The sequence below is a fragment of the Apodemus sylvaticus genome, chromosome 18, assembly GCF_947179515.1.
Source record: "Apodemus sylvaticus chromosome 18, mApoSyl1.1, whole genome shotgun sequence".
Classification (NCBI taxonomy): Eukaryota; Metazoa; Chordata; class Mammalia; order Rodentia; family Muridae; genus Apodemus; species Apodemus sylvaticus.
Genome location: NC_067489.1, coordinates 69,157,668 through 69,180,864, shown reverse-complemented (window position 1 = coordinate 69,180,864; position 23,197 = coordinate 69,157,668). Strand labels below are relative to the sequence as shown.

Below are 23,197 nucleotides of genomic sequence, written 5' to 3'. Positions count from 1 at the left end.
TTAGGAGCACTGTGGTGGCTATTCCTGGTTGTCAACCTGACTCTGGAATGAGTTACAATCCAGAATTAGAAGGCTCACCTACGATCCTAATCTGGAGACTGAGAGATATAAGTTTCTGACCTGGATCTTGGCATGGAGATATTGAGGCATAGTGGCTATGAATCCCAGAAGACTGGGAGATCTCTGAGGTCAAGGTCATCTGGGATTAAAGGCAGGTGGCACAGACCTTTAACCTGGGCCACATCCTCTGTTGGAGACATAAGAACACTGGAAGAAGGAAGACTCGCTCTCACTCTTCCTTGCCTGCTTGCCTCGTGGAACTAAGCAACTGCTAGATCCTTGGACTTCCATCCACAGCCCCACTGTTGGACTACAGCTGTAAGTCACCAACAAATTCCCTTACTATATAGAGACTGCTCATACGTCCTGTGACTCTAGAGAACCCTGACTAATACAGGCAAAGTGGGGTTGTCACTTCAGGTTACATACGTCTGGTTATAGCAAGGGAAGGAGCTACTGCTTAACAGCGTCTAGAACCTCTGACTTGAGACTTTCAAAAGGTCCCAATAGGGACCCCATCCCTGAGCCACACACCCAGCCCCTCACTGAGGGATTCTAGGCAGGGACTCCATCCCTGAGCCAGACTCTCAGTCCTTTCCTGTGAAATTATACTGTCACTCTACCTGAGCTATGTCTCCAGCCATGAGAAGTTTCTGAACAACATTCTAAACAGACATATCTATGGGGCTGGTGATATGGTTCAGTGGCATCAAAAGGCCCTAGCTCAGAACCAAAAAAAGAAAAAAGATTCATGTGTTCCAGTTTTCTACACACACAGTAGTCCAAAAATACTTTATCAGAACTTAACAATGAGATACTAATCTGGAGGGAGATCGTACAGCAAAGTGCAAACCCTATGACGGCATTCTTTTCACCACAATTCCTCTCCAGAATGAATGGAACCTTTTTCCTCCGAAACTACAGTCCAAAGCTGAGGAAGGCAGAAAGGCGTCCCAACTCTCCGAGGTTGGAATCAGCCAAAGAATGGCGTTTTCCGGTGCTAGGCAGGCGGGTAGACCCAGACGTGCTGCAGCGTGGAGGACACAGCCAACAATGTCCGCAGCAGCTGCGCATCCTGAACCCAGACCTCACCCAGTTCCCACATTACCAGAGGGTTTCCCCATAGTCCCTGGGGAAGCCTGGGGTAAAATGCTAGGGTTGGTGGTACACACTTGGGATTCTAGCACTAAAGAGGCTGAGGCAGGGGAATGGAAAGTTGTCAGTCAGCACAGATTACATCAAGATGGTCTCAAAGACTTCAAAGATGGTCATCAACAAAACAGCCTGGTGTGGTGGTCCTCAGTCGGGACTTCATCTCAACTCCTCGTAAGGAGTCCAAGCTCATGTGCCACACAGCTGAGTTTGGGCCTGTCTATAAAAAGCCAAAGAGAGGCTCAGGGCACTCCAAAAGACCCAGCACCCACATGACAGTTCACAACTGGTTGTAACTCCAGCTGCAGATTAGGGGACTTCTGGCCTCTGCAAGCCCTACATCCACATGTACGCAGACACACATGCATGCAGAATGCCATACACATAAAGCACAACGGTCTTTAAAAGGAAGGGACCAAACCAAAGAGAGAAGCTCATAGTGAACCAGCTGCTACTGCCTTCAAATGCTGACTCAAGCCCTCATCTCAGCATGGCCACCTCTAGAGCGACCGCACCTCAGCGCAGTCGCCTCTGAGCCTCACGCATGTCAAGCTTGAGCTTGCCTCCTTCAAAGGGAGACCCAGACACCCGAATAGTCAGAGTGCATTGCTAACATCACAAGCAGTGAAGTCATGGTCACCAAGCAACAATAAAGGGGTGGCCCCAAAGTCACTTTATTAACAAGCAGCTTGAAAGCTTGGAGAGGTGTTTGCTAACATCGCCACTAGCACCTCTTCCACAGGCCTCCTGGAGAAGCTGAGTATGTTACAGCTTAGTGTCTGAAGAAGAGGCTGGCGTCCTAAGGTGGGGGCTGCTCCTCCAAGGGCTGGAGCTGCCCCAGGTGGACCCAGTCATGGGTGAGGAGGAAACTTGGAAGGAAGATCTCACTGGCCCCAGACAGTTGGGTCCACCAGCCTGGACCTGTAAGTGCAAAACAGACTGCTAGACTGTCATGGCTGGCCCTGCAAGCCGGTGCCTGAATCACACCAATTAAGGACAATCCGTGCAAGGCATACACCTTTAATCCTAGCACTCAGGAGGCTGAAGCAGGCGGATCTCTATGAGTTTGAAGCCAGTCTGGTGTGTGAGTTCCGAACAGCCAGGGCTAACCAGAAAAATCCTGTCTCCAAAAAATTCAAAACAAACAAATCCAAATCAAACCAAAACGATCACCATCAAGCCAACCAAGAAATGGCCCAGGTCAGGTTTCTGGAGAAGCTGGGCCAGGGGAAGATGGAGTGCCAGGACACAGGAAGGTTTAGGTGTTCCTTCTAACAAAGCCTGACTTTGTGACTGTGGCTGATGAGGGTCAGGGTGGATGGACAATGTCCACCCCATGAGCTCAAGTCTTCTGGGAAGGCCCTGGTTTTCCAGCGAGAAGCGTTCTTGAAGTCGTCAGAAACAGGGACGGAGCCTCCATGTTCAGCAGGTGAGCTCTGGGCTCCATGCAGGGCTCAGGAGCCAAACAGTCTGGAAAAGTCAGAAGGTGAAATGGCCGTGAGCACAGGAGGGGCTGTCATAAGAACTCTGGCTCCAGGCTGGCGGTGCTGGTGATGTCAGCCATGCCAGCACTCCGGAGGCCGAGCAGGAGGTCTGCACAGTAAAGACCAGCCTGGGCTACATAACAAGGCACTAGCTAGCTTGAGCTACATAGCAAGCTGCTCTCTCGAACACACTGTTGGGGATAAGTTTTCATGAAAGTGCTTCATGGTTCTGACCTTTCTGAGCTTAAACATGGCTACTGGCTAGGCGAGGCGGGAGGCTGCTACCTTACTTAATGTTCTCATGTTAATGCACAGGACCAACAAGGTGGAAGAGTACCAGCTCCTGAGACCCGCTCCCTGCCTTCCACAAGCACACTGTGTAACACGTGTGCACCCTATGTAGACATAAACAATAATACCGCAAAAAAACAAAAAAACCCTGTTGGCTGGATACTGAGGTACATGCCTATAATCCCAAGAGGCCTGCTAACACCAATGCCTGACTGCCAGGTTATGAACTTAGATCCCTACTTCACACTATAACAGCCATCTCAGTGGTCACACTCATGTGTGTCTCAGGATTCACAGGTCTGAGGCAGAGGCATCCTAAGTCTGAGGGCAGCCTGGCCTACAATCTCTATCTAAAAAACAAACACACACACACACACACACACACACACACACACACACACACACACACGCAAATAAACAAAACCAAAGAGAGTAGCTATAAAAACCAGAAGTGAATCCCACCTGCTGGCTCCTCCTAAGGCTCTGAGGCAGGAACAAGCAGCCTGTTGCACGTAGGAGCCACCCAGTACAGATTAACACAAAATCAGGGGTAGAAGACACATGGCCGGACTGGACTTGGAGACCACCCTCCAAGTTTGGCTATAACCAAGAGTTCTTTTTTTGGAAGCAGAGGTCGCCCTGAGCTTCATCTAGGGGCTGGCAGGATGGCTCAGTAGGTGCCCGGTGCCAAGCCTGATAACCTGAGTTTGATCCCCAGGGCCCACATTGTAAACAGAAAAACTGTGAGAAGGGCAGGAGCAGGCACTGAATGCGTGCGCCAAGCAAGGAGGACTCACACGATCATGCAGAGCATCATGAACACATTCCATAGTGCGATGAAGATCCGGAAATACCTCAGGCTCAGTAAAAACTCTCGGATGTTGTCTCCTGCAAAGCCAGAAAGCATGGTTCATGAGGCTGTCACCCAGTCCACTACCAAACAACTGTGGCAGCCCGGGACTCATCCTCGGGGAGCACCAATCCCCAAAGCTTCTGATTGGTGCTGGAAAGGGCACATGACTCATGTCTGTCCAATAAGAATCTTTCCTGAGACGTGGGTCCTAGTCACCAGGCCCAGGTTGGCTAGACTGAGAATTTGCCAGCTCCAGCCTTTGTGGCTGGCCTCGGAGCGCTGCCCCCACCCCCACCCCCAGCGCTGTAAGACCCAGGGCGCTGCACGCCCTAGAACACATGACTTGCCATCACTCTGGTTAAACTCCTTGGGGTTTTTTTTTGTTTGTTTATTTGTTTTTAATTCTTTTTTCTTTTTTTTTAAATAGAGCAGACATGTTTAAGTCAGAGGAAAAAGTGTCAATTCTCTCCTATGCACTCACATAGGCTTGGTGGCAATTGTCTTTGCCTGTTGGGCCTCTTAGCAGTTTCTGTAAATTGGATTTCAGGTGTCACTGTGGGGCTGAGGCTGGCTCGGAACGCCCATCATGACCACACGTGTCGTGGAAAGGGCTCTGCCAGGCCACATCAACCTGCGTTTCCAGCAGCAGCAGCAGCAGCACCGTCCTGACACCCACTTTCACTGTCCCTCCAGAACGCCCTCTGAATAGCCTTGGGCTGCGTTCCGCAGCGCAGGACCCGTTTCTCTACCCACACCCTGACAGAGCAGCCTGCTAAGTGGCTGGCAATATGGTAGGCACTCAATAAAGCTGGTGGACAGAACATGGTAGTGTACTGCTGTCATTCAAACATGTAGGAGGCAGAGGCAGGGGGTCAGGCATTCAAGGCTAGTCATGGCCTCTAACACATCTCAACAATAAAAAGAGAGAAAAGCACAGGTTGGTGAGAGAGAGCAGGCGCCCGGGGGTCGACTGTGAAAGTGCTGAAGCTAAGGAAGACATGCTTACCTGTGCTGGGTTCCTTCAATTCCTCCCCAAAGCCTTGTGTGTCCTTCTTTTTCCTATAAAGAACAGATAACACCAGCTTTCCGTGAAACATAAACGCCCAGCTAGGAAGGGTATGAACTTCAGCTCTGCCCGCAACTTGCTGTGTGACCTGGGGCAGTGACACAATCCTCCGAGAGGCTCTCAACCAAGCTGTATGTGCAGCCACAGAGAGGATAGTGTGGTTCTAACACCCAGAAAGACATTCTTGAGGGATAGCCTGAGCCTGAGGCTTCTTTGGAGATGCAAGCAATCCCGGGAACAGAGGGTGCAGAATTTTTTGTTTGTTCAATATTAATCTGCAAGTGAGAGGAATGTCTGTGCCGTGCCGCAGCAGCTGTGTAGAGCTTTACTTTGGGAGCTCCGCCCGCTGAGCCATCTCCTGGTCTAGAGAGTCTAGATTTAAAGTCCCTGGCATGATACAGAACTGGCAGAGCTGGGTCAACCAGAGCGGAGGCGTGGCTAGAGGGAGGACGGGTGGGGCATGGAGCATGCCCAGGGCGGGGCTAGCGGTGACCAAGGGTGTGGGCGGGGCCTGGCTGTCAAGGACACCGCCCGCAGCGGCCTACTCACAGTTTAAAGTTGAGCACAGCCCCGGCGTTCATCAGTAGCGTCCTGCGGAGGGACAGTAACGATCAGTAAGGCCACCCCACCCCGTCTGGCTATCACTCTCCGACCTCTAACAACCCCATTCATATTACCCGAACAGCAGTATGTCTCCGATCATCCTTACACCCAAGGCGTCCGTAAAATCGGAAACGGAAGTCGTGATGAGGGGCGGAAAGTGGAACGAGAACTGACCAATTCTGAATCACCATTGGTTGGATGGCTTGACGTAACCTACGGGGCGGAGCTTGGTTGCTCGCGCATGCGCAGTGTCGCGTGCCACGGCTCTGGCGCTGGCTGGGCTACAGGTTCGCTGTCTACAGAAATTGCTTCCTTGACCCTCTGAGCCGCCCCGAAACGGCTTGGATACGGGCGCGGCAGGCAGATGACTGAACTCCAAAAGGATCCCTATTGGGTGCCCAGGGAGAACTGCGATCCCGGATCAGAGTATAAAGAGTCAGGATGTCCCCCTGCCTGGGTTGTACCCCCCACGGACCTCCCAGTTCTGACTGAGTGACATCATGGAGAATGAGGGTCCTGACCGGACAGACTTTACAGAACATGAAGCCTGGGTGAGGGTCCATAGAGGATGGATCCTAACCTGTGGGGCCTCCTGAAGCGAGAGGGACCCTAACACCACAGTCTGGGCTGGGGTCCACAAAGAGGAGGGTTCTGACTTGTGGAGCCTCTTAGACAAAACCAAACAGGACATGAGGGTCTGAGTTGAGGTCCCCTTGTGGGAGGCGTGGTTTTGACTTTGGAGACCTGGACTCCTCAGGAATGAAACGTGGTATCCCTGGCTGAGAGCTTCCGAGGGCGCGGGTTTTGCGGGAAATAGGGGTCCTGAGTTGGTTAGTTCCACGGCACAGGGCCAGGGTCCCAATTAAGCAGATGTATAAGGGCAGAGTTCCCTCTTGCGTGTGTTGGATGCAGGGGACAGAACCCCCTTTTTGGCTCCGTTGGACGAGTTCTGACGTCCTTGGGCTCCGGGGTGCTAGGCGTCCCCCACCACCCCTCCTCTCCGGGGCGGGGCGGGGCCTGGCGGGGGGCGGGCTCAGCGGCTCGGGAGCATTCGTCCGGCGGCGGGGCGCGGGACGAACGGGGCCGGGGAGGCGCCCTCCATCGCCATGGACCTCATGTCAGCGCTGAGCCTGGGCGAGCTAGCTCTCAGCTTCTCGCGGGTGCCGCTCTTCCCTGTCTTCGACCTCAGCTACTTCATCGTCTCCATCATCTACCTGAAGTATGAGCCAGGTGAGTCGGGGGTTGTAGGAGTTACCAGGAGGGAGGTTGCCCTTAGCTTGATGATGGAGGCGGGGAGGGAGGAGGCAGGGTAGACCCTGGGGCTGCATGGGGGAGGAGGCAGAGGCTGAGATCGCGGAGTGCTCCTACGCGCGCGGAGGTGGAGAAGGAAACCACGGAGACAGAGGCGCCGTGGAAAGGAGGCTGCAAATGAGGTGCGAGGGAAGGAGAGAAGCTCACTTGTTTACTGTTAGGAGGACAGGTGCTGAGGGGCTGGGGCTGAGGGCGGGGGCAAAGAAAAGGTCAGAGTCAGGTTAGGGCAAGGCTTCCTGAACCTAATCTTGGGCCAGAGGGATTGATGGTGGCGAAGGTTCCAAACCAAGGGTCGGACCAGCCCGGGCGAGGGTCAGATGTTCTGGACGTCAACTGCTGTGACCTCGCTTAGCGCCCTTGGATTGACTGCCGGCCGGGTGACTATATAAGGACTGGCCATGCTGGGGTTGCGATCAGGTTCAGGAAAAGTGACACCCATGTCTCCTCCGTACTGCATCTTTTGGCATCTTCTTCCCTCCCTTCTCGCATGCCGGCTGGGCCAACTCAGACCTGGGATCCTTCCACGTACGGGCCAAAACCGTTCCAGGACAGGGCAACGTCGGGTCAGTTCGCTCTCAAGAGCCAGAGGAGGATAGACCCTACTTCTTTGATTTAAAAAAAAAAAAAAAGTGAATCACTTTTATTTATCTCTGTGTTGTGGGTATATGTAGAGGTCAGAGGACAGTTTGCAGGAGCCCCTGGTCGAACTCTGGTGGTCATATTTGTAGTCAAACTTCTTTACCAGCGGTCATCTTGCTGCTGCCGCACCCCTCCTCCAAGCCTTCTGCTTTAATGAGGACAAATGTAGCTTACGTCTGTAACCCCAGAACGTAGGATGTAGAGAAAGGAGGAAAACAAGCTAATTCCAGCACATCCAGGGCTATTGATGAGTTCTTCTTCAGTTCGACTACAGACTATCTCAAAAACAAACATATAAATAAGTAAAGGCCTCCCTGGAGCGTTCTATTTTTATACAAGTTCAGCATAAGCAAATGTGTTGTGTTTGTCTTCTGTAGTTTTAGTTCTTCTTCTGAACCTTCAAACTTGAGGGGCAGGATTATTTCCTTCCAGGAAATCTAGGACCCTTCTGTGGGTGGGTATGTAAATTAATTACTTTTGAGGTGATAAAACCAGACTCTAATGTTTACTTAGGAATGAGAGGGGTCTTCAAGATGGCCCACAGCTGGTAGGGAAAAAAAATCAAGTTTAAAAACAGTGTTCCTGATAACCTCAAAAGAGCCCATTTCCAGGGCTTTCTCGGATGAAAATGTACACACGCCCTTGCGAGCATAAACACATGATCTTATGCAAACAGGATCATTGGGACTGTCAGGCTTGCGTGTTGGGTCTTCTTTCCCTCTGCCCAAGCAAGAAGGCTTTGCAAGGTGAAGGTCTTGTTTGTGCTATTGTTTGGAGAAACTGGGTTTCCCATCCGGGGAAGAATTCCTGGTGACTTCTGTGGAACCCACCACACCCCCAAGATCTGCTGTGAGGAGGTGGGAACCCCCAGGAATGGACTTAGTATGGAAAGTGCTGAAACTGGGGTGTTCTTTTTATTTATTTATTATATGTAAGTACACTGTAGCTGTCTTCAGACACTCCAGAAGAGGACGTCAGATCCTGTTACGAATGGTTGTGAGCCACCATGTGGTTGCCGGGATTTGAACTCAGGACCTTCGGAAGAGTAGTCAGTGCTCTTAACCTCTGAGCCATCTCTCCAGCCCTGTTCTTTTTATTTTTAACTCTTCATTTTTATTGTGTGTGGGGGGGACATACATGTGGAGGGCACAGGACAACTTGACAGAGTTGTTCTCCCTCCCTTGTGTGGGACTTGGGGATTGAACTCAAGTAAAACTCACTGTCCCCCTTTATTTTATTTGTGTTTAAAAATATTTTCAGTTATCATCATTGTCATTATTAGTATATGTGTGTACATCCATGCCCCAGAGTGCATGTAGAGGAGGACAGAGGACAACTCTGTCCTTCTGTCTTTACATGTGTTCTAGGGATCAAACTCAGGTCACCAGACACCACTGGGCAGCAAATGCTGTCACTTCTGAATCATCTTGCCAACCCCTGTTTCTTTAAAAAAAAAAAAAAAAGCCAGGATCCCACTCCCACTGGTCCCTCAGGCTAGCGTCAAACTCTTTCCTCTTTCCTTGGCCTCCCCTGTGCTTGAAATCTACATGCGCCATGCTCATTCTTGTCTAAAAATCTCTGCAGGACTGTCTCAGTAAACCATCTGTGCTGCAAGTGTAGGAGACAGAATTTTCCAGAAAGTTTTGGTTTTATGCTTTAAAACTATCAGTTCTTCAACCCTAGCTGTATATCAGATTTCCTGGGGTCTTTTAAAAGTCTGTTTCCACCTGGGCTTGCTGGTGCATGCCTGTAATGCCAACACCTGGAAGGCAGAAGCAGTTGGATCTCTGTGAGTTCCAGGCCAGTCACTAAAAGACTCTACCTGAACCTAGTGCAGTGGTGCCTACCTGTTGTCCCACCCACTCAAGAAGTAGAGGCAGAAGGGTTGCAAGTTCAAGTCCAGCATTGAGCAACTTAGCCACATCCTGTCTCAAAAGAAAATTGTATTAAATTTTTTATTATTACACTTAATTTATTTATTGTGCGTGTTAAGTGCTACCATAGCACATGGGTGGAAGACAGAAGACAATGCAGGTGGGCTTCAGGTCTCCGTTCCTACCTCGTCGGTCCCAAGAATTGAATCCTGGCGACAAGGCCTGGTGACAAGTGTTGTTACCTGCTAAGCCACATTATTGGCCTCAAAAAAATTTACAGGGATAGTGATGTGGTTGGAGAGTCTGCCAGTGAGGGGCTAGAGGTATGGCTTGTCTGTAGAGTGTTAGCATACAGGAGGCCTTGGATTCCATCCTCAGTCCCCAAAACCAACCAACTGAATTAACCCAGAGGAATTTAATCAGAATATCTCCATGCTTGCATTTCAAGCCCATTTTCCCAGTTTTTGCTGCAAGACATCTGCCTGAGGCGATTACTTCACAATTTGGGGAAGAGGAAGTAGAAGGCTGAAGGAAATAAATACTTGGTGAGCCCACAAGTCTCCGGGAGTCCCTTGACAGCCAGAGTGGCAGATTAGGCTGCAAGAACTACTCATTTGCCTTAGGAAATTAAGGTGACTGGGCAACTGCTAGACAACGCATATCTGTAATTTTGGCAAATAAGAAACTGAGCCGAAGACCTTAGTGGAGGCCAGTCTGGGCCTCTTTCCCAGTTAAAAATGGTGGAGCACAGCCAGATATCATGCTGGTATATACCTTTAATCCCATCACTCAGGAGACCCAGCCAGGCTGATCTCTGAGTTTGAGGTTAGCCTGGTCTACAGAGTGATTTTCAGGACAGCCAGAGCTACATGGTAAGATCCTCTTTCCCTCCCTACATCATCCTCCCCACCCAGTAATAAAAATAATAAAATAAAAAAAGATGGTGAAGTATTTAGAGGGCAGAAACTGGGTCCTTAGGACAAGATGGCTCTATGTTCACAAGCCCCTGTGTTGTCCCCCACACCCACAGCATTCAAACAAGCTTGCTCAACACACACACACACATAAACAGGAAACAGAAGGGACAGATGAGGGTGTCTAAGGTGGGAGCTGGCCCCGGTACTAATCCAAACCATCAAACCTGTCCACACTGCCTCCACACATTTCCCTTTGCCTGTCTGTGACATGGCTTCTTTGGTAAAATGAGCCAGTTGCCCTCCTCTGGCTGCTGGCATGGGTATCTAGATTCTGGGCTTCTGTGTGCTCTAAGAAGTGGTTCCATTCGTTTGGAAGGCTGTAGAAAGTGGTCTCAGCCCTGTCTGGTGGTTGCAGATCAGATAGTTATGTTGTTGTTGTTATTATTATTTTGGTTTTTCTTTTTTTTTGAGACAGGGTTTCTCTGTGTAGCCCTGGCTGTCCTGGAACTCACTCTGTAGACCAGGCTGGCTTCAAACTCAGAAATTCATCTGCCTCTGCCTCCCAAGTGCTGGGATTAAAGGCGTGCACCACCATTGCCCAGCTATGATTTTTGACAGTAGCAAAATTATAGTTATGAAGTAGCAACAAAATACTTGTATGGTTGGGGATCATCACATCATTAGGGTCATTATTATTAAAGGGTCATAGCATTAGGAAGGTTGAGAACCACTGCTCTAGAAGAACATGTTACTGGGGTACTGCTGTGTTCTGGGTTGGGTTTTACAGAGAGTTCTTTTGCAAGAAAGTTCAGAGTCTTTGGGAGCTACTCAGAAATTCAGAATGCTGGGCAAACCAGAACTGCCCAGGAGCACATGACCTGCATCCCTCCAGGCGTCTAGAAGGGGGTTGTAAACAAGGTGAGCTGTGGGTGAAGGCGGGAACCCTCTGGAGTCTGACTCCCTCCTGGGCCCCAAGCTCTGTTCAAGGAGAGGGACGAAAGAAATGGCCGTGACAGAAGACACAGATGAAGGAAGGAGTGACAGTCTGTATTCCTTAACTTTTCTTGATACATGCTCTTTATGTTGCACAGGCTGGCCTTACCTTATAGCCTAGGATGGCCTTGAACTTCTCGTCCACTTGCCTCCACCCCAACTCCTATGCTGGGAGGACAGGTGTCTCGCACCACACCCATGTACTTGGCATGGAACCGAGGCTATGTGCATATTAGGAGAACATGGTGCCCTTGGGACCAAACTTCATTTGTTTGAATGTAGCTGGGTTTTTGTTGTTGTTGTTGTTGTTGTTTTGGGGTTTTGTTTGTTTGTTTGTCCTCCCCCCCCCCCAGACAGGGTTTCTCTGTGTAGCCCTGGCTGTCCTGGAACTCACTCTGTAGACCAGGCTGGCCTCGAACTCAGAAATCCGCCTGCCTCTGCCTCCCAGAGTGCTGGGATTACAGGTGTGTGCCACCACCGCCCGGCAGAATGTAGCTGGTTTTATGTAGTGCAGTCAGGACCAAACTTGATATGAGCTAAAGAGAACCCTGAGTTTCTGAGACTTCTGCCTCATCTTCCAAGTGCTGGGACATACCCAACAATAACCTTCTTTAGTTTTGGTGGTTTTTAAAGACAGGGCTTCTCTGTGTAGTCTTGGCTGCCCTAGAACTCACTGTAGACCAGGCTGGCTCAAATTTACAGAGATTTGCTTGCCTCTCCTTCCCAAATGCTGGTGTTAAAAGAGTGTTCCACCACTGCCTAGCCAGACTCCATTTTATAGGCTCTCACTAGTGATCTAGGCTGGCCTCGAACCCCTGAGTCTTGACTGCTGTGATTCCAGGCCTATGCCACTGTATAGGTTTCTGCCTGGTTTCTGTTGTGCTGGGGATGGAACCCAGGGCTTCAGGCATGTTCCCTGAACTACAGCACCAATTAATAGACAAGTTCTTTTTCAGGCCAGTTTTAGGTTCACAACAAAATTAAGTTGAAAAGTACAAAGCTTTGTAATTTTGTTTGTAGCTCCTGAGATGCATGGCATAGCACTAAAAAAAGGAAAAGAGGACAATTTCTATCCCCACCCCCCACCCCCGTTAATCTTTGATACCAGAAAACACTGGGGAAATCTGGGCAGGGATCTTAAACCAAGCCACGTCTCCAGCCCCTCCTTGGGAGATTCAGGACCAGGCACTAAACTGGACTACTCCTCCAGCCCACAGTGGGTGGATTTAAGATTTATGTGTGGAAATTTACCCCCCCACACAGATATTTAAGTCTCATTCTGGGCCCCAGAATATCTGTGGTGTAATTGCTAAGAGCTAAGCAGTGTCTTTTTGTCTTGGGCAGGCAGGCAGCCAGCAGAGGGGTTCCTCCTGATTCACAGCGACTGAAGCTTGACCTCTCTGCAGTGGAGAGGTTGAGGCAGGAGGATGGTAAATCAAAAGCTAGTCTGGATTAGAGTGAGGCGCTGTGTCAAAATAAATAAAGTCAATACAGAGGACTGGGACAGTGGCTCAGCACTGAGTGCCAGCTGCTCTTGCAAAGCACCCAGGGTCCCTCACAAGCATCTGTAATCCCAGCTGTCGGGATCTCACAGTGCACAGACACATGCATGTAAACACTCATACACAAATCTTTTAAAACTAAAGATAATGAGTTGAGCCATTATACCTCTGCCTTTTGATGTCCAAAGAAACTGAGGCTCACTGGAGACTCATGGCAGACACCAGGGCTCTGGCCGAGCCAGAAGGGGACATAGTACTTATATAGGAGGCGCTTGTGAAACGGAGCCTAGCGCCTGCTTGTTGTGGGACATGTGGAACCTCGGCCCCTGCCCCGCTCATCTCTATCTTAAGATGGTCCCAAAGGGCACAAAGAACCTGGAACAAGAGTGCCCCTTGGCAGCTATTTTTAGAAGCATAGACAAGTGTCATTTTCTGTGGAGCAGGAGGAGGGCTTGGCTATGAGCACACCAGCTGTTCCTGGGGGCCACTTCTCTGGGGAAGTGTGCTTTAAATAGATCCAGGGTGGCTTGGGGATGGGAGGGCTCTTTCCCCTCCCATCCTCTTCCCTCCTCTTCTCTCTCCCTCCCCCACCCTCTAACCCCACCCCCACCCACTCAGCCCAGCCCAGCTGTCCCTTTTACAACCATATTCTCCCAGGTCCTACCTCCATCAGGCTAGCCTTGGCAACCCCATAACGACTGAGCACTACCCTCAACTCTTAAAGGTTCCCCACCTGTAACCCTGACCCCGTGGGTGGGGCCCAGTTTCCTGTGAACCTTGGGATCAGATCATATCCAGACAATTTAACAAGGGCTCTTAGGCGGTTCGAACATGGAGCAACTTGGCTGACACCTTGGTCCTAAAATTGTTCTCTGTTCTCTGTCAGAAAGAATGATAATCCGTATGATAAGCGGATGCACCAGGAGACACCCAGCCCTGGCTTTATGAGATGGGGACAATAGTAACATAAAGATAGAATCTAACCATTAACATAGACTGTGGAGATTTATAAATATCTTTACTTACTCATTTGTTTACTTGAGACAGGGTCTCTCTGTGGCCCTGGCTGTCCTACAACGTGCTCTGTAGACCAGGCTGGCCTTGAACTCACAGATCTGCCTGCCTCTGCTGGGAGTAAAGGCAAGTTAGGCGACTTTTATAGCTGTGTGAACGCACACTCACACGCAGCTGGAGGCAAGCTGCAGCAGTCGGGTCTCTGTCCTCAGCATGGGGGTCCGGGATGGAGTTCTGCTTCTCAGGCTTGGTGGCAAAGGCCTTTACCAGTTCAGCAGCCCCTGATGACCTTTACCTTGCGCTGTCGGAGACCTGAGATGGCTTTCTCAACGGGCACGGGCGAGTCCATACTTGTGGGGTAGAGAGCAGGTTCAGCAAGCAGCATGACCTGCCTCCAGCCCAGCATCCAGTGAGGACTTTAGAAGCCAGCACCCGCCGGCCTTTAATCCCAGCACTTAGGAGGCAGAAGCAGGCGGATTTCTGAGTTCCAGGCCAGCCTGGTCTACAGACTGAGTTCCAGGACAGCCAGGGCTACACAGAGAAACCCTGTCTCCAAAAACAAAAACAAATACAAAAGCAAACAAAGAAGAAGCCAGTACCCAGGGGGTTAGAAGGGCGCCTGCAAGCGGGTGTGGCACGTTCCTGGGATTTCAGTGGTCCCCAGAATTCATGTGCCCTCACAGGAGCTGTGGAACTGTCCCGGCGCCACCCGGTGGCATCCTGGCTGTGCGCCATGTTGCACTGTTTTGGGAGTTACATCCTGGCCGACCTGCTTCTTGGGGAGCCCATCATTGACTACTTCAGCAACAGCTCCAGTATCCTGCTGGCCTCCGGAGTGTGGTGAGCGCTAGGAGGCGGGGCGGGGCGGGAAGGGCGGAGCCTGGGATCAGGGAGGACCTCAGCACTGGGGAGGAGGGAGTCACGGTCTGCTGCCATCCTCCCTGCCCTCTGTGAGTCCCTCCCCCTGACCCCGGGCCTTCTCTGCATCTGCCCTAAGCTCATCCACCAGTGTGCCCGCCCTTCCTCTGACCCTAGGCCTTCTGTCCCCAAGGTACTTGATTTTCTTCTGTCCCTTGGACCTCTTCTACAAGTGCGTCTGCTTTCTGCCCGTAAAACTCATCTTTGTGGCTATGAAGGAGGTGGTGAGGGTCCGAAAGATTGCTGTGGGCATCCATCACGCACACCACCACTACCACCACGGGTGGTTCATCATGATCGCCACCGGGTGGGTCAAAGGTAAACAGAACTATGACAGGGAGGATAAAAAAAGGCGCCACAGTGATATGGCTCAGTGGGTAAAGGAGCTTGCAGCCAAAAGTTGGTGACCTAATTTGATCCCTGGGACCCATACAGTAGAGAACCGACTCGCACAAGTTGTTCACTGACCACCACATGAATACCATGGCATATGCCACCTACACACACCATACACAATAACAGCAAAGTTAATCATAATAGGGGCCAGCAAGATGGCTCAGTGGGGAAGGGTGCTTGAGGCCAAGCCCGATGACCTGAATTTGATGCTCAGAACCCACATAGTAGGAGAGACCAAGCTCTAGCGAGGTGTCCTCTGGTCTCCACACATGTGTCCTGGTGTGTGCATGCGCATGGACACCCCCCCCCCACCAACACAAAAAGTATAAATAAAATGCAACTTTTAAATTGGCTTGGAGCTCATTATGTAGACCAGGCTAGCCTCCAACTCACAGAGATCCTTCTGCCTCTGCCTCCCAAGTGCTGGGATTAAAGGTGTGAGTCATACCTTCCACCCTTGGGCCCCACGGGATCAGGGAGGACCCATGGCACGCGTTGCCCTCCAACCCCACCCCGTACACAGAATAACATATAAAAAAGAATTATTAACGTTTTTAATGAAGTAAAAATTCCAGCAGTTGACTGGGTGTTGGGTGGGCGCCTATCCCAGCACTTGAGACCATGAGGATTAGGAGTCCTGAGCCAGCCTGGGCAGCACAGTGAGCGTCCAGACGGTCCCTTGTAGGTCAGACGGGGAGGAGCTGTTCCGAGCCTTGGCCTCCCCTACGTGGTGGATGGTCACCCTGGGCCCAGGCTCCTCAAGAAAACGTTCTGTGTTTGCTTGGGAATTGAGGCTAGAAGAAAGGAGGGTGTCGGGTGGCAGCTGCCTCAGCGGTGCCCCGCCCTGTGGGCTCCGGGGTTGCCCTCATCGCTGCCCCGCCCTGCAGGCTCCGGGGTCGCCCTCCTGTCCAACTTGGAGCAGCTGCTTCGAGGTGTCTGGAAGCCGGAAACCAACGAGATCCTGCACATGTCCTTGTGAGTACCCCTCCTGGCCTGCTGGCCTCTGTCCCACCCTGCCTGGCCCTACATTAGTGATCTAGAGATGCCACTAAGGTGGGAATAGGAAGAGATTCTGCAAAGAGGTGATATTTGATGGGGGTTTTAAAGAGTGAATAGGAGTTTCCTAGCTACAAAAGACCGTCTACCCATAGGCTAGGATCATGGCCAGCTGTCACGTCACGTTAGAAAACTGCAAGACCATCGGGTGGTGGTGGCACACGCCTTTAATCCCAGCCCTTGGGAGGCAGAGGCAGGGGGATTTCTGAATTCGAGGCCAGCCTGGTCTACAGAGTGAGTTCCAGGACAGCCAGGGCTACACAGAGAAACCCTGTCTCGGAAAACCAAAAAAAGAAAAAAAGAAAAAAGAAAACCGCAAGACCAAAGTGAGGATGTGAGTAGGGAGCAGGGGTGAGGTGAGGCCGCAGGGGTGAGGCCGCAGCAGGCAGGCCCTGGCCCACGGAGGACCGCTGCACTGGCCTGATAGATCTTTTTTTACCGATTTCATTTTGTTGTTGTTGTTCTTTTCTCGATCTCCCTGTGTGTCTGTGTGGTGTGCGTGTGTGGGCACATGTGCACAGGTGGAGGCTGGGGGTAACGCTTGGGACCACTGTAGTTTTTGAGACACAGTCTCTCAGTCAAACCCCGAGTCCCTCACTTGCCCAGGCTCGATACCCAGCTGGCTCTGAGCGCACTGTTGAGTGAATTATTAAAGTTGAACAGGCTCATTCCCGCCTTGCGCCTCTGCCCTGGTGGTGGCCTGGCTGGCCGTGCACTGGCAGGCAATGGCCGACCTAGTTTTATCTTGTGGAGATTCTGACTCTGCACAGTCTCTCCACCCAGCTAGGTTCCCACTGGCAAGTCACTACCATGCCATCTCGTGCATCAAATCCCCCATGGCCTTTGTGGAGCGCCTCAGGCAAACCCGCAGACTCGTCTCCTCGGCCCCCATTTCTCTAGTGTAGGGGAAATCGGAGGGCAACCCTTGTGAGTCCCCACCCGCACTGTGCACCTTTACCCACTGTCCAGGGGTCCCCGTGGGGCTCAGTCTCGGATGCCTCCTTAGCTCTCTGGATAGTGACCAGTGTCTGCTGAGCCAAGCCCATGCCCACCACATCACTGTGTGCGGCGACCGGCAGCCACTCGTGTTCTCCGCACCCAGTGTTTCAAGGACTTGGTGGCTTTTCCTGTTGCCGTGGCACCACACGGGACTGACGGGAGCAATGACGTGAGGAGAGACTTCCAGAGGCTCACAGTTTAGGGGTGCAGACGCCATGGTAGGGAAGGCATCCAAACCCCAAGGCAGCCCCTCAGTTTGTACCCAGCAGAGGAGTGTGGCTCAGATGTCTTCTCCTTCATGTTCAGTCCGGATAGTGTCCGGAGGCCACCCACAGTCATCTCGTCTGGGGTCGTTCCCTTGGGTTCACCTAATCTAGATAATCCTCTCACACATGTGCAGATATTTGCCTGTGGGTTGATTTTTTGTTTGTTTGTTTTTCTCTTTTCTTTTCCTTTCTTTTCTTTTCTTTTTTGAGACAGGGTTTCTCCGTGTAGCCCTGGCTGTCCTGGAACTCACTCTGTAGACCAGGCTGGCCTCAACTCAGAGATCCACCTGCCTCTGCCTCCCAAGTGCTGGGATTAAAGGCGTGCGCCACCACCGCCTGCTGAGTTGATTTTTTAAAAATAATGTATTTAACTTTATTTTATATGTATTGGTGTGAGGGTGTCAGACTTCTTGGAACTGGAGTTACACATAGTTGTGAGCTGCCATGTGGGTTGGAGAATTGAACCTGGGTCCTTTGGAAGAGCTGACAGTGCTCTTAATCACTGAGCCATCTCTCTAACCTCTTTGGGTTTATGTTTAGATCCTGTCAAATTGACAAGATTCACCATTGCCAATTCAGGCAAAGTGGAAGGCAGAGGCAGGAGGATGTCTGTGACTTGCAGGCCAGCCTGAGGTACACAGGCTGTGACTGTCTTAGAGGTGGGAGCATTGACTCTTCATCCAGGCCCCACGGCCTACACAGCCTGCATTCCATCTCAGTCAGAGATGGCGGGCATCTAGGGCTGCAGAGATGGCTCAGAGGTTAAGGGCCTGGACTGTTCTTGCAGACGTCCTGTGTTTGATTCCTTTAGCCTACATGCTGGCTCACCATCATCTGCAACCCCTTTCATGGGGGTTCAGATGCCCTCTTTTGGCCTCTACAGGCATTGCTTATGTGTGGTTTACAGAGACGCACGCAGATAAAATGCCGATATATATAAAATTAAATGACTAAATAAAACGTTAAAAGAGAAAGATGCTGGGCCTAAGAACCTCCACTGACTGCCCCAGGTGCCGCCTTTAGAAGCAGGTGTGGCAGCACTCCTGTCCTGTCACTGCTCTCTCTCTCTCTCTCTCTGTTTCTCTCTCTTTCTCTCTCTCTCTTTTTTTATTTGTTTTTTTCCGAGACAGGGTTTCTCTGTGTAGCCCTGGCTGTCCTGGAACTCACTTTGTAGACCAGGCTGGCCTCGAACTCAGAAATCTGCCTGCCTCTGCCTCTCAGAGTGCTGGGATTACAGGCGTGCGCCACCACCGGCCGGCATCTGTCACTAGTCTCTTAGCATAAAGCCACCATGACCAAGCACTTGGGCCTCCTGCCAGAGGGCTGAATCTGATGGTGAGGAAGGAGCTCCTCGAAGCCCCTGCCCCCAGCAGCACACTTCCTCAACCTCCCCAAAGAGCACCACCAACATGGGACCAGAATGGGGGACATTCTTATTCAAACCACCATATCCAGGAAGGAAGAAACAGATTCCCTGGGGTTCTCTGGCCATCTCACCCAGCAAAATGGTAGATTCGAGGTCAGGTGAGAGACTTTGTCTCAAAACTAAGGTGCAGGGCCTGGAGCTGGCTCAGTGGGTAATGAGCAAACTTGCTGCCAAGCCTGGTACCAGAGGCCCGCGTGGTCAGAGGGAAGAACTGGCGTCTCTGCCGAGGCCCTGCACATACATAGCAGATGGCGGTGTGTGTGTGTGTGTGTGTGTGTGTGTCCCTGAATCTGTTGCCTGCCTGTGGATCCGGGTACCCTAACTGGGCTGCCTTGTGTAGACTCAGTGAGAGAGGATGTGCCTAGTCCTGCAGTGAGCGGGGTGTGTGGGGTGTGCGGGGTGTGTGTGTGTGTGTGTGTGTGTGAGAGAGAGAGAGATATGTGTGGGTGATACTTGGAGGGGGAATCGCCCTTCTCAAAGAAGAAGGGTGGGGAGGAATGACAGTCCTGTGTGAGGGGTACTGAGAAGAAAGGTGGGGCTGATACCGAAATAAGTGAATAAATAAAAAATAAATTTAAAAAAAGGTAAATTTTAGGTTATTCAAACTTAACAGGAAAATTAAAAGAATCATCTCCCCCCAAAGTTGCCTACATGAGATCTAGAGAGACAGAGACTGAGACACATACTGGGTGGTAACAGAAGAAGCGGGAGAAACAATTCATTTCACAATCTTGGGAAGCCAGGGTTCAGCCTAGAGAAAAGGATAAAACTGGAGTCCTGACTTGGGCACAGACTTTTTGTGTGTTTGTTTTGTTTTGAGACAGGGTTTCTCTGTGTAGCCCTGGCTGTCCTAGAACTCACTCTGTAGACCAGGCTGGCTTCGAACTCAGAAATCCTCCTGCCTCTGCCTCCCGAGTGCTGGGATTCCTGGCGAGCGCCACCAGTGCCTGGCCCACCGCAAACCTTTTATTTTATTTTCGTGACCGAATGTCACCACCCTCTGAATTCCTCAGTGGCTGAGTTCTTCCCCCTAGCATAGTCTCCACCTCCATGAGATTCCCCACCTCCATGGGCTTGAGATTGCTCAGCTCTGTTCTCAAGTGTGAGCTAAGAAGGAACTTCGCAACCCAGTGTCAACAAACATGCTCTCAGGCATGCAGGCGTAGCTGCCAGCCGGAGAGATGGGCCTGGCGCCTCGGCTGGTCGGGCGGCCGGCCGCTCAGCTGTGGCTCTGGCGAGCTTTACGTGAAGCTCCGATGAGAACACAGCTCAGCTGTTTATATCTCCCTCCCAAGCCCCACCAAGGCCAGTCTGTATGGAGCCGTCCTGTTCACCTTGCAACAGACCCGCTGGCTCCCGGTGTCCAAAGCCAGCCTCATCTTCATCTTCACCATGTTTATGGTGTCATGTAAGGTAAGCCACCCCTACCTGTGACCTTTACGTCCCTGGGATGGGTGGGGGCACTCAGACATCCCCTGGGGGAGACATGGTCCACCTGAGACAGACAGAAGAAATTCATCAGGAAATTGAGACACGAGGGCCAGGGAGGTGGGGGTGGAGACGGGAAGAAGGGGCTTCCAGGCACAGGCTGGGGGTGCCTGTATTGGAAAGTAGGGGGCAGGAATCTGATCAAACCAGAACGGAGTCTTGGGCCTTCGCTGTCCTTCCACAGAGCTGAGGAATATTGTCCCCAGCTCTACAAAACGTAGAAAGCTCCTGCCTACAGATTTATAGGAGGAGACCTCAGCCTTGGGAAGGGAGTAGGCGTTGCTGGCAGGTAGGCTGAGGCAGGAGTATGCACATGAGTTCGAGGCCAGCCTGGGCTATACAGTGAATTCTAAGCCGGCCAGGGTTACACAGTGACATTCTGTTTCAAAAGCCCAGGCTGTGGCAGGAAGGTGGGCACAGGGTCAGGAGTTCAAGGTTAGCTCAGCTTCACAGCAAGTCTGAAGCCAGCCTAGGCTACAGTATGATCGTGTCTCAAAACAACAGCACAAAGGAAAAATCAAGCAAACAAACAAAAGCAAACAAGGAAGGAGAAAAAGGAGGTGTGATAGAGAATGAATGTATTGTTCAGAGTTCTGGACTTGAGGGCGAAGGGAAGAGGGTGGGTAGGGTGGAGGCAGGGGTGCGGTAGAGTGAGGAACTTCTTCTAGCTTCAGATGATTGACAACTCCTATGGCCAGACTTGGCTTCATAGTAGAAGGCTAGTCTGGGTTACATGGTCCCCTGCCTCAACAACATCAAAATGTAATCCTGAGGTCCAGGTGTTGGGAGGTCCTGTTGGCATGGGTGACCACGGGTCTCAGCATCCCTAGACTGTCTGGGTGTGGAGACTGGAAGTCCTGCCTTTCCAGAGTCCAGGATGGGGGCTGTGTACTTGGAGGTATAGGAAGCTGGAGGGCTGGGGCTGGCCCGGTCCCCTCACTGCCCCTTTGTTCTCCCCTCCCCCACCATGTGTTTCTTGGATTTCCCCCAGGTGTTCCTGACAGCCACACACTCCCACAGTTCTCCATTTGATGTCCTGGAGGGTTACATCTGCCCAGTGCTGTTTGGGGCAACTTGGGGAGGCGACCATCACCATGACAACCATGGAGCGGCACATGGCGTGGGGCTAGGCTCCCAGCACCCTGGGCTGCCCGCCAAGGCCAAGGAAGAGCTGGGTGAAGGCTCCAGGAAGAAGAAGACCAAGAAAGCGGATTAGGGGTTCGCCCCAGGGATCCACTGGGTGCTTGGGAGAAAGATGTGGACTCAGAGAAACTCAGAACTTAGGGGCATTTAGGGCTCAGAGCCTCCCCCTCCCCTGTCCCTGCCAGCCTCGACTTTCCCATCTGCAATTTGGAGCCATCAGCAGCTCCCGGAGCTGATGTGGGCTTAAATCCTGTGGAGGAATTCGGTAGGGGTGGGACCCTGCCCTCCCTCTGCCAGACCTCTCAAAAGAGACACACAGTCCAGGCCCAAAGCCTGGCTTGGAGGGTCTTGGTTTTCATTCTGTGTTCTGTCTAATTATATCTTGTAACCAAAAGAATTTAAAACCACATGGAGACTCAATTATCTAGATCTTTTTGAGAGCCAGGTGCTGGGGTCCCATGTCCTTTCACACTCTGGACCTCTCTAGAATTTTGTCACCCTCCCTGCTGGGCATCTTTAAGCCAATGGCCTCCTTTGTGTGAGCCTTCTGTGTGTGCTGTGTAGCGCGGACCCCAGGCCCTCCTGTGTGCAGAAGGCTCTTTATGATGTCAAACAGTTTCGTAAGCAGTGTGAAAGAGACGGGCGCTGGCGTGAAGGGCCGGGGCTGACTGTTTTGTATGTTTGGCCATTTGTGTTTGAGGCCAGAAGGGTCTCACCAGATAGCTGAGCAGACTTCTCACAGGAGGGGGCTTCAGTTCCTCGCTGCCCACAGGCAAAAGAAGTGTGGGTGCAGGGCAGAGGGTCCAAGAGCCAACATCCTTAAGAACTCACAGATGGGCTCTGGGTGTATCAGGTGTCCCTCACACCTGAGCAGCACAGTTCATTCAGCCATTCAACAAACACGCGGATCCACACATGCTCGCTGTACAGTGTTGTGCTGCTCCTTGTACAGGGGAAGGCCACAGTCGCCAGAGTCTCCAGAACATCTGGGACAAGTGAGTGTGCGTGCCGCTGGGCTCAGGCTCGGGTGAGGCACAGATCTAGTTGGAGTACCCAGCGTTGCGGTTTGTTGAGGATGCTCCTCATAGCTTTGCCTGGAGGTAGGGTAGGTCCTGAGGCTGGAAGCGCCTGGGTTTCCTCAGAGCTCTGTGTGAGTGATCAGCCAATAAACGTGGTGCGAGTAAATCCAGCTCTTTTTCTTTATTCAGCCTCAGAATGTAGGGATGCAGCAGACTATTTTAGAGATGGCCCAGGCCTCCAGGGAGAGGAGATGTGTCTGAAGCCTGGGATGCAGGGTCTGCATATCTGAGTTCTCCAAGGTGAGTGAGTGGGAAGGTGCACATGTCTCCAGAAGCTGAGGCTGGAGGATCACTGTTCGCAAGCCTACCAGAGCTACTATAGTGAAACCAAAAAGGAAGGGAAGGAAATGAGGAAGAGCAGAGAGAGAGAGAATGGAGAGGGGGAAGAGAGGGGAGGGGGAGGGGGAGTGGAAGGGAGATGGGGGGGGGAGGGAGACACCCCTGCTGCTATTGAGCACCTCCACTTTCAGAACTGCGTGGCAAAGGGGACCCAGTGACCCTGGGCCCCCACGGGCATCCTGGCTTTTCACAGCAACTAAAATTTGGAGGCAGGAAGAAGGGCCATAAGGCCTTGACAGTGGATGGCTCTGCTGTCAGGACTGAAAGCCACCTCTAAGCCTCAGTGGATTCTGGCCTGGGCTGCCTCCTAGAGCAGCTGGGAGGATTG

General features: G+C 51.7%; 2 protein-coding genes across 2 annotated transcripts; one reads left to right on the top strand and one right to left on the bottom strand.

Moving 5' to 3' along the window:
- Positions 1 to 1,857: 1,857 nt before the first annotated feature.
- On the bottom strand, positions 1,858 to 5,661 carry Smim7 (small integral membrane protein 7). The gene is made up of 5 exons (XM_052162157.1): positions 5,584 to 5,661; positions 5,456 to 5,497; positions 4,847 to 4,899; positions 3,785 to 3,875; positions 1,858 to 2,682 (listed from the first exon to the last, which is right to left on the bottom strand). Exons 1-5 carry the CDS (start codon positions 5,607 to 5,609, stop codon positions 2,667 to 2,669), a joined length of 228 nt encoding a protein of 75 aa, XP_052018117.1. The 5' UTR covers positions 5,610 to 5,661; the 3' UTR covers positions 1,858 to 2,666.
- An 883-nt stretch (positions 5,662 to 6,544) lies between these two features.
- On the top strand, positions 6,545 to 22,636 carry Tmem38a (transmembrane protein 38A). The gene is made up of 6 exons (XM_052162156.1): positions 6,545 to 6,739; positions 14,443 to 14,599; positions 14,811 to 14,995; positions 15,961 to 16,048; positions 20,116 to 20,233; positions 21,300 to 22,636. Exons 1-6 carry the CDS (start codon positions 6,616 to 6,618, stop codon positions 21,522 to 21,524), a joined length of 897 nt encoding a protein of 298 aa, XP_052018116.1. The 5' UTR covers positions 6,545 to 6,615; the 3' UTR covers positions 21,525 to 22,636.
- The last annotated feature ends 561 nt before the right edge of the window (positions 22,637 to 23,197 follow it).

Excerpts from the sequence above, each read along its gene's own strand:
- Smim7 (XM_052162157.1), bottom strand. The coding sequence starts at position 5,609 with ATGATCGGAGACATACTGCTGTTCGG. Across the intron at positions 4,900-5,455 it reads GCTGTGCTCAACTTTAAACT|GAAAAAGAAGGACACACAAG; the intron begins GTGAGTAGGCCG and ends TGTTCTTTATAG. Across the intron at positions 3,876-4,846 it reads ATTGAAGGAACCCAGCACAG|GAGACAACATCCGAGAGTTT; the intron begins GTAAGCATGTCT and ends CTGGCTTTGCAG.
- Tmem38a (XM_052162156.1), top strand. The coding sequence starts at position 6,616 with ATGGACCTCATGTCAGCGCTGAGCCTGGGCGAGCTAGCTCTCAGCTTC. Across the intron at positions 6,740-14,442 it reads CTACCTGAAGTATGAGCCAG|GAGCTGTGGAACTGTCCCGG; the intron begins GTGAGTCGGGGG and ends GTGCCCTCACAG. Across the intron at positions 20,234-21,299 it reads TGTTTATGGTGTCATGTAAG|GTGTTCCTGACAGCCACACA; the intron begins GTAAGCCACCCC and ends GATTTCCCCCAG.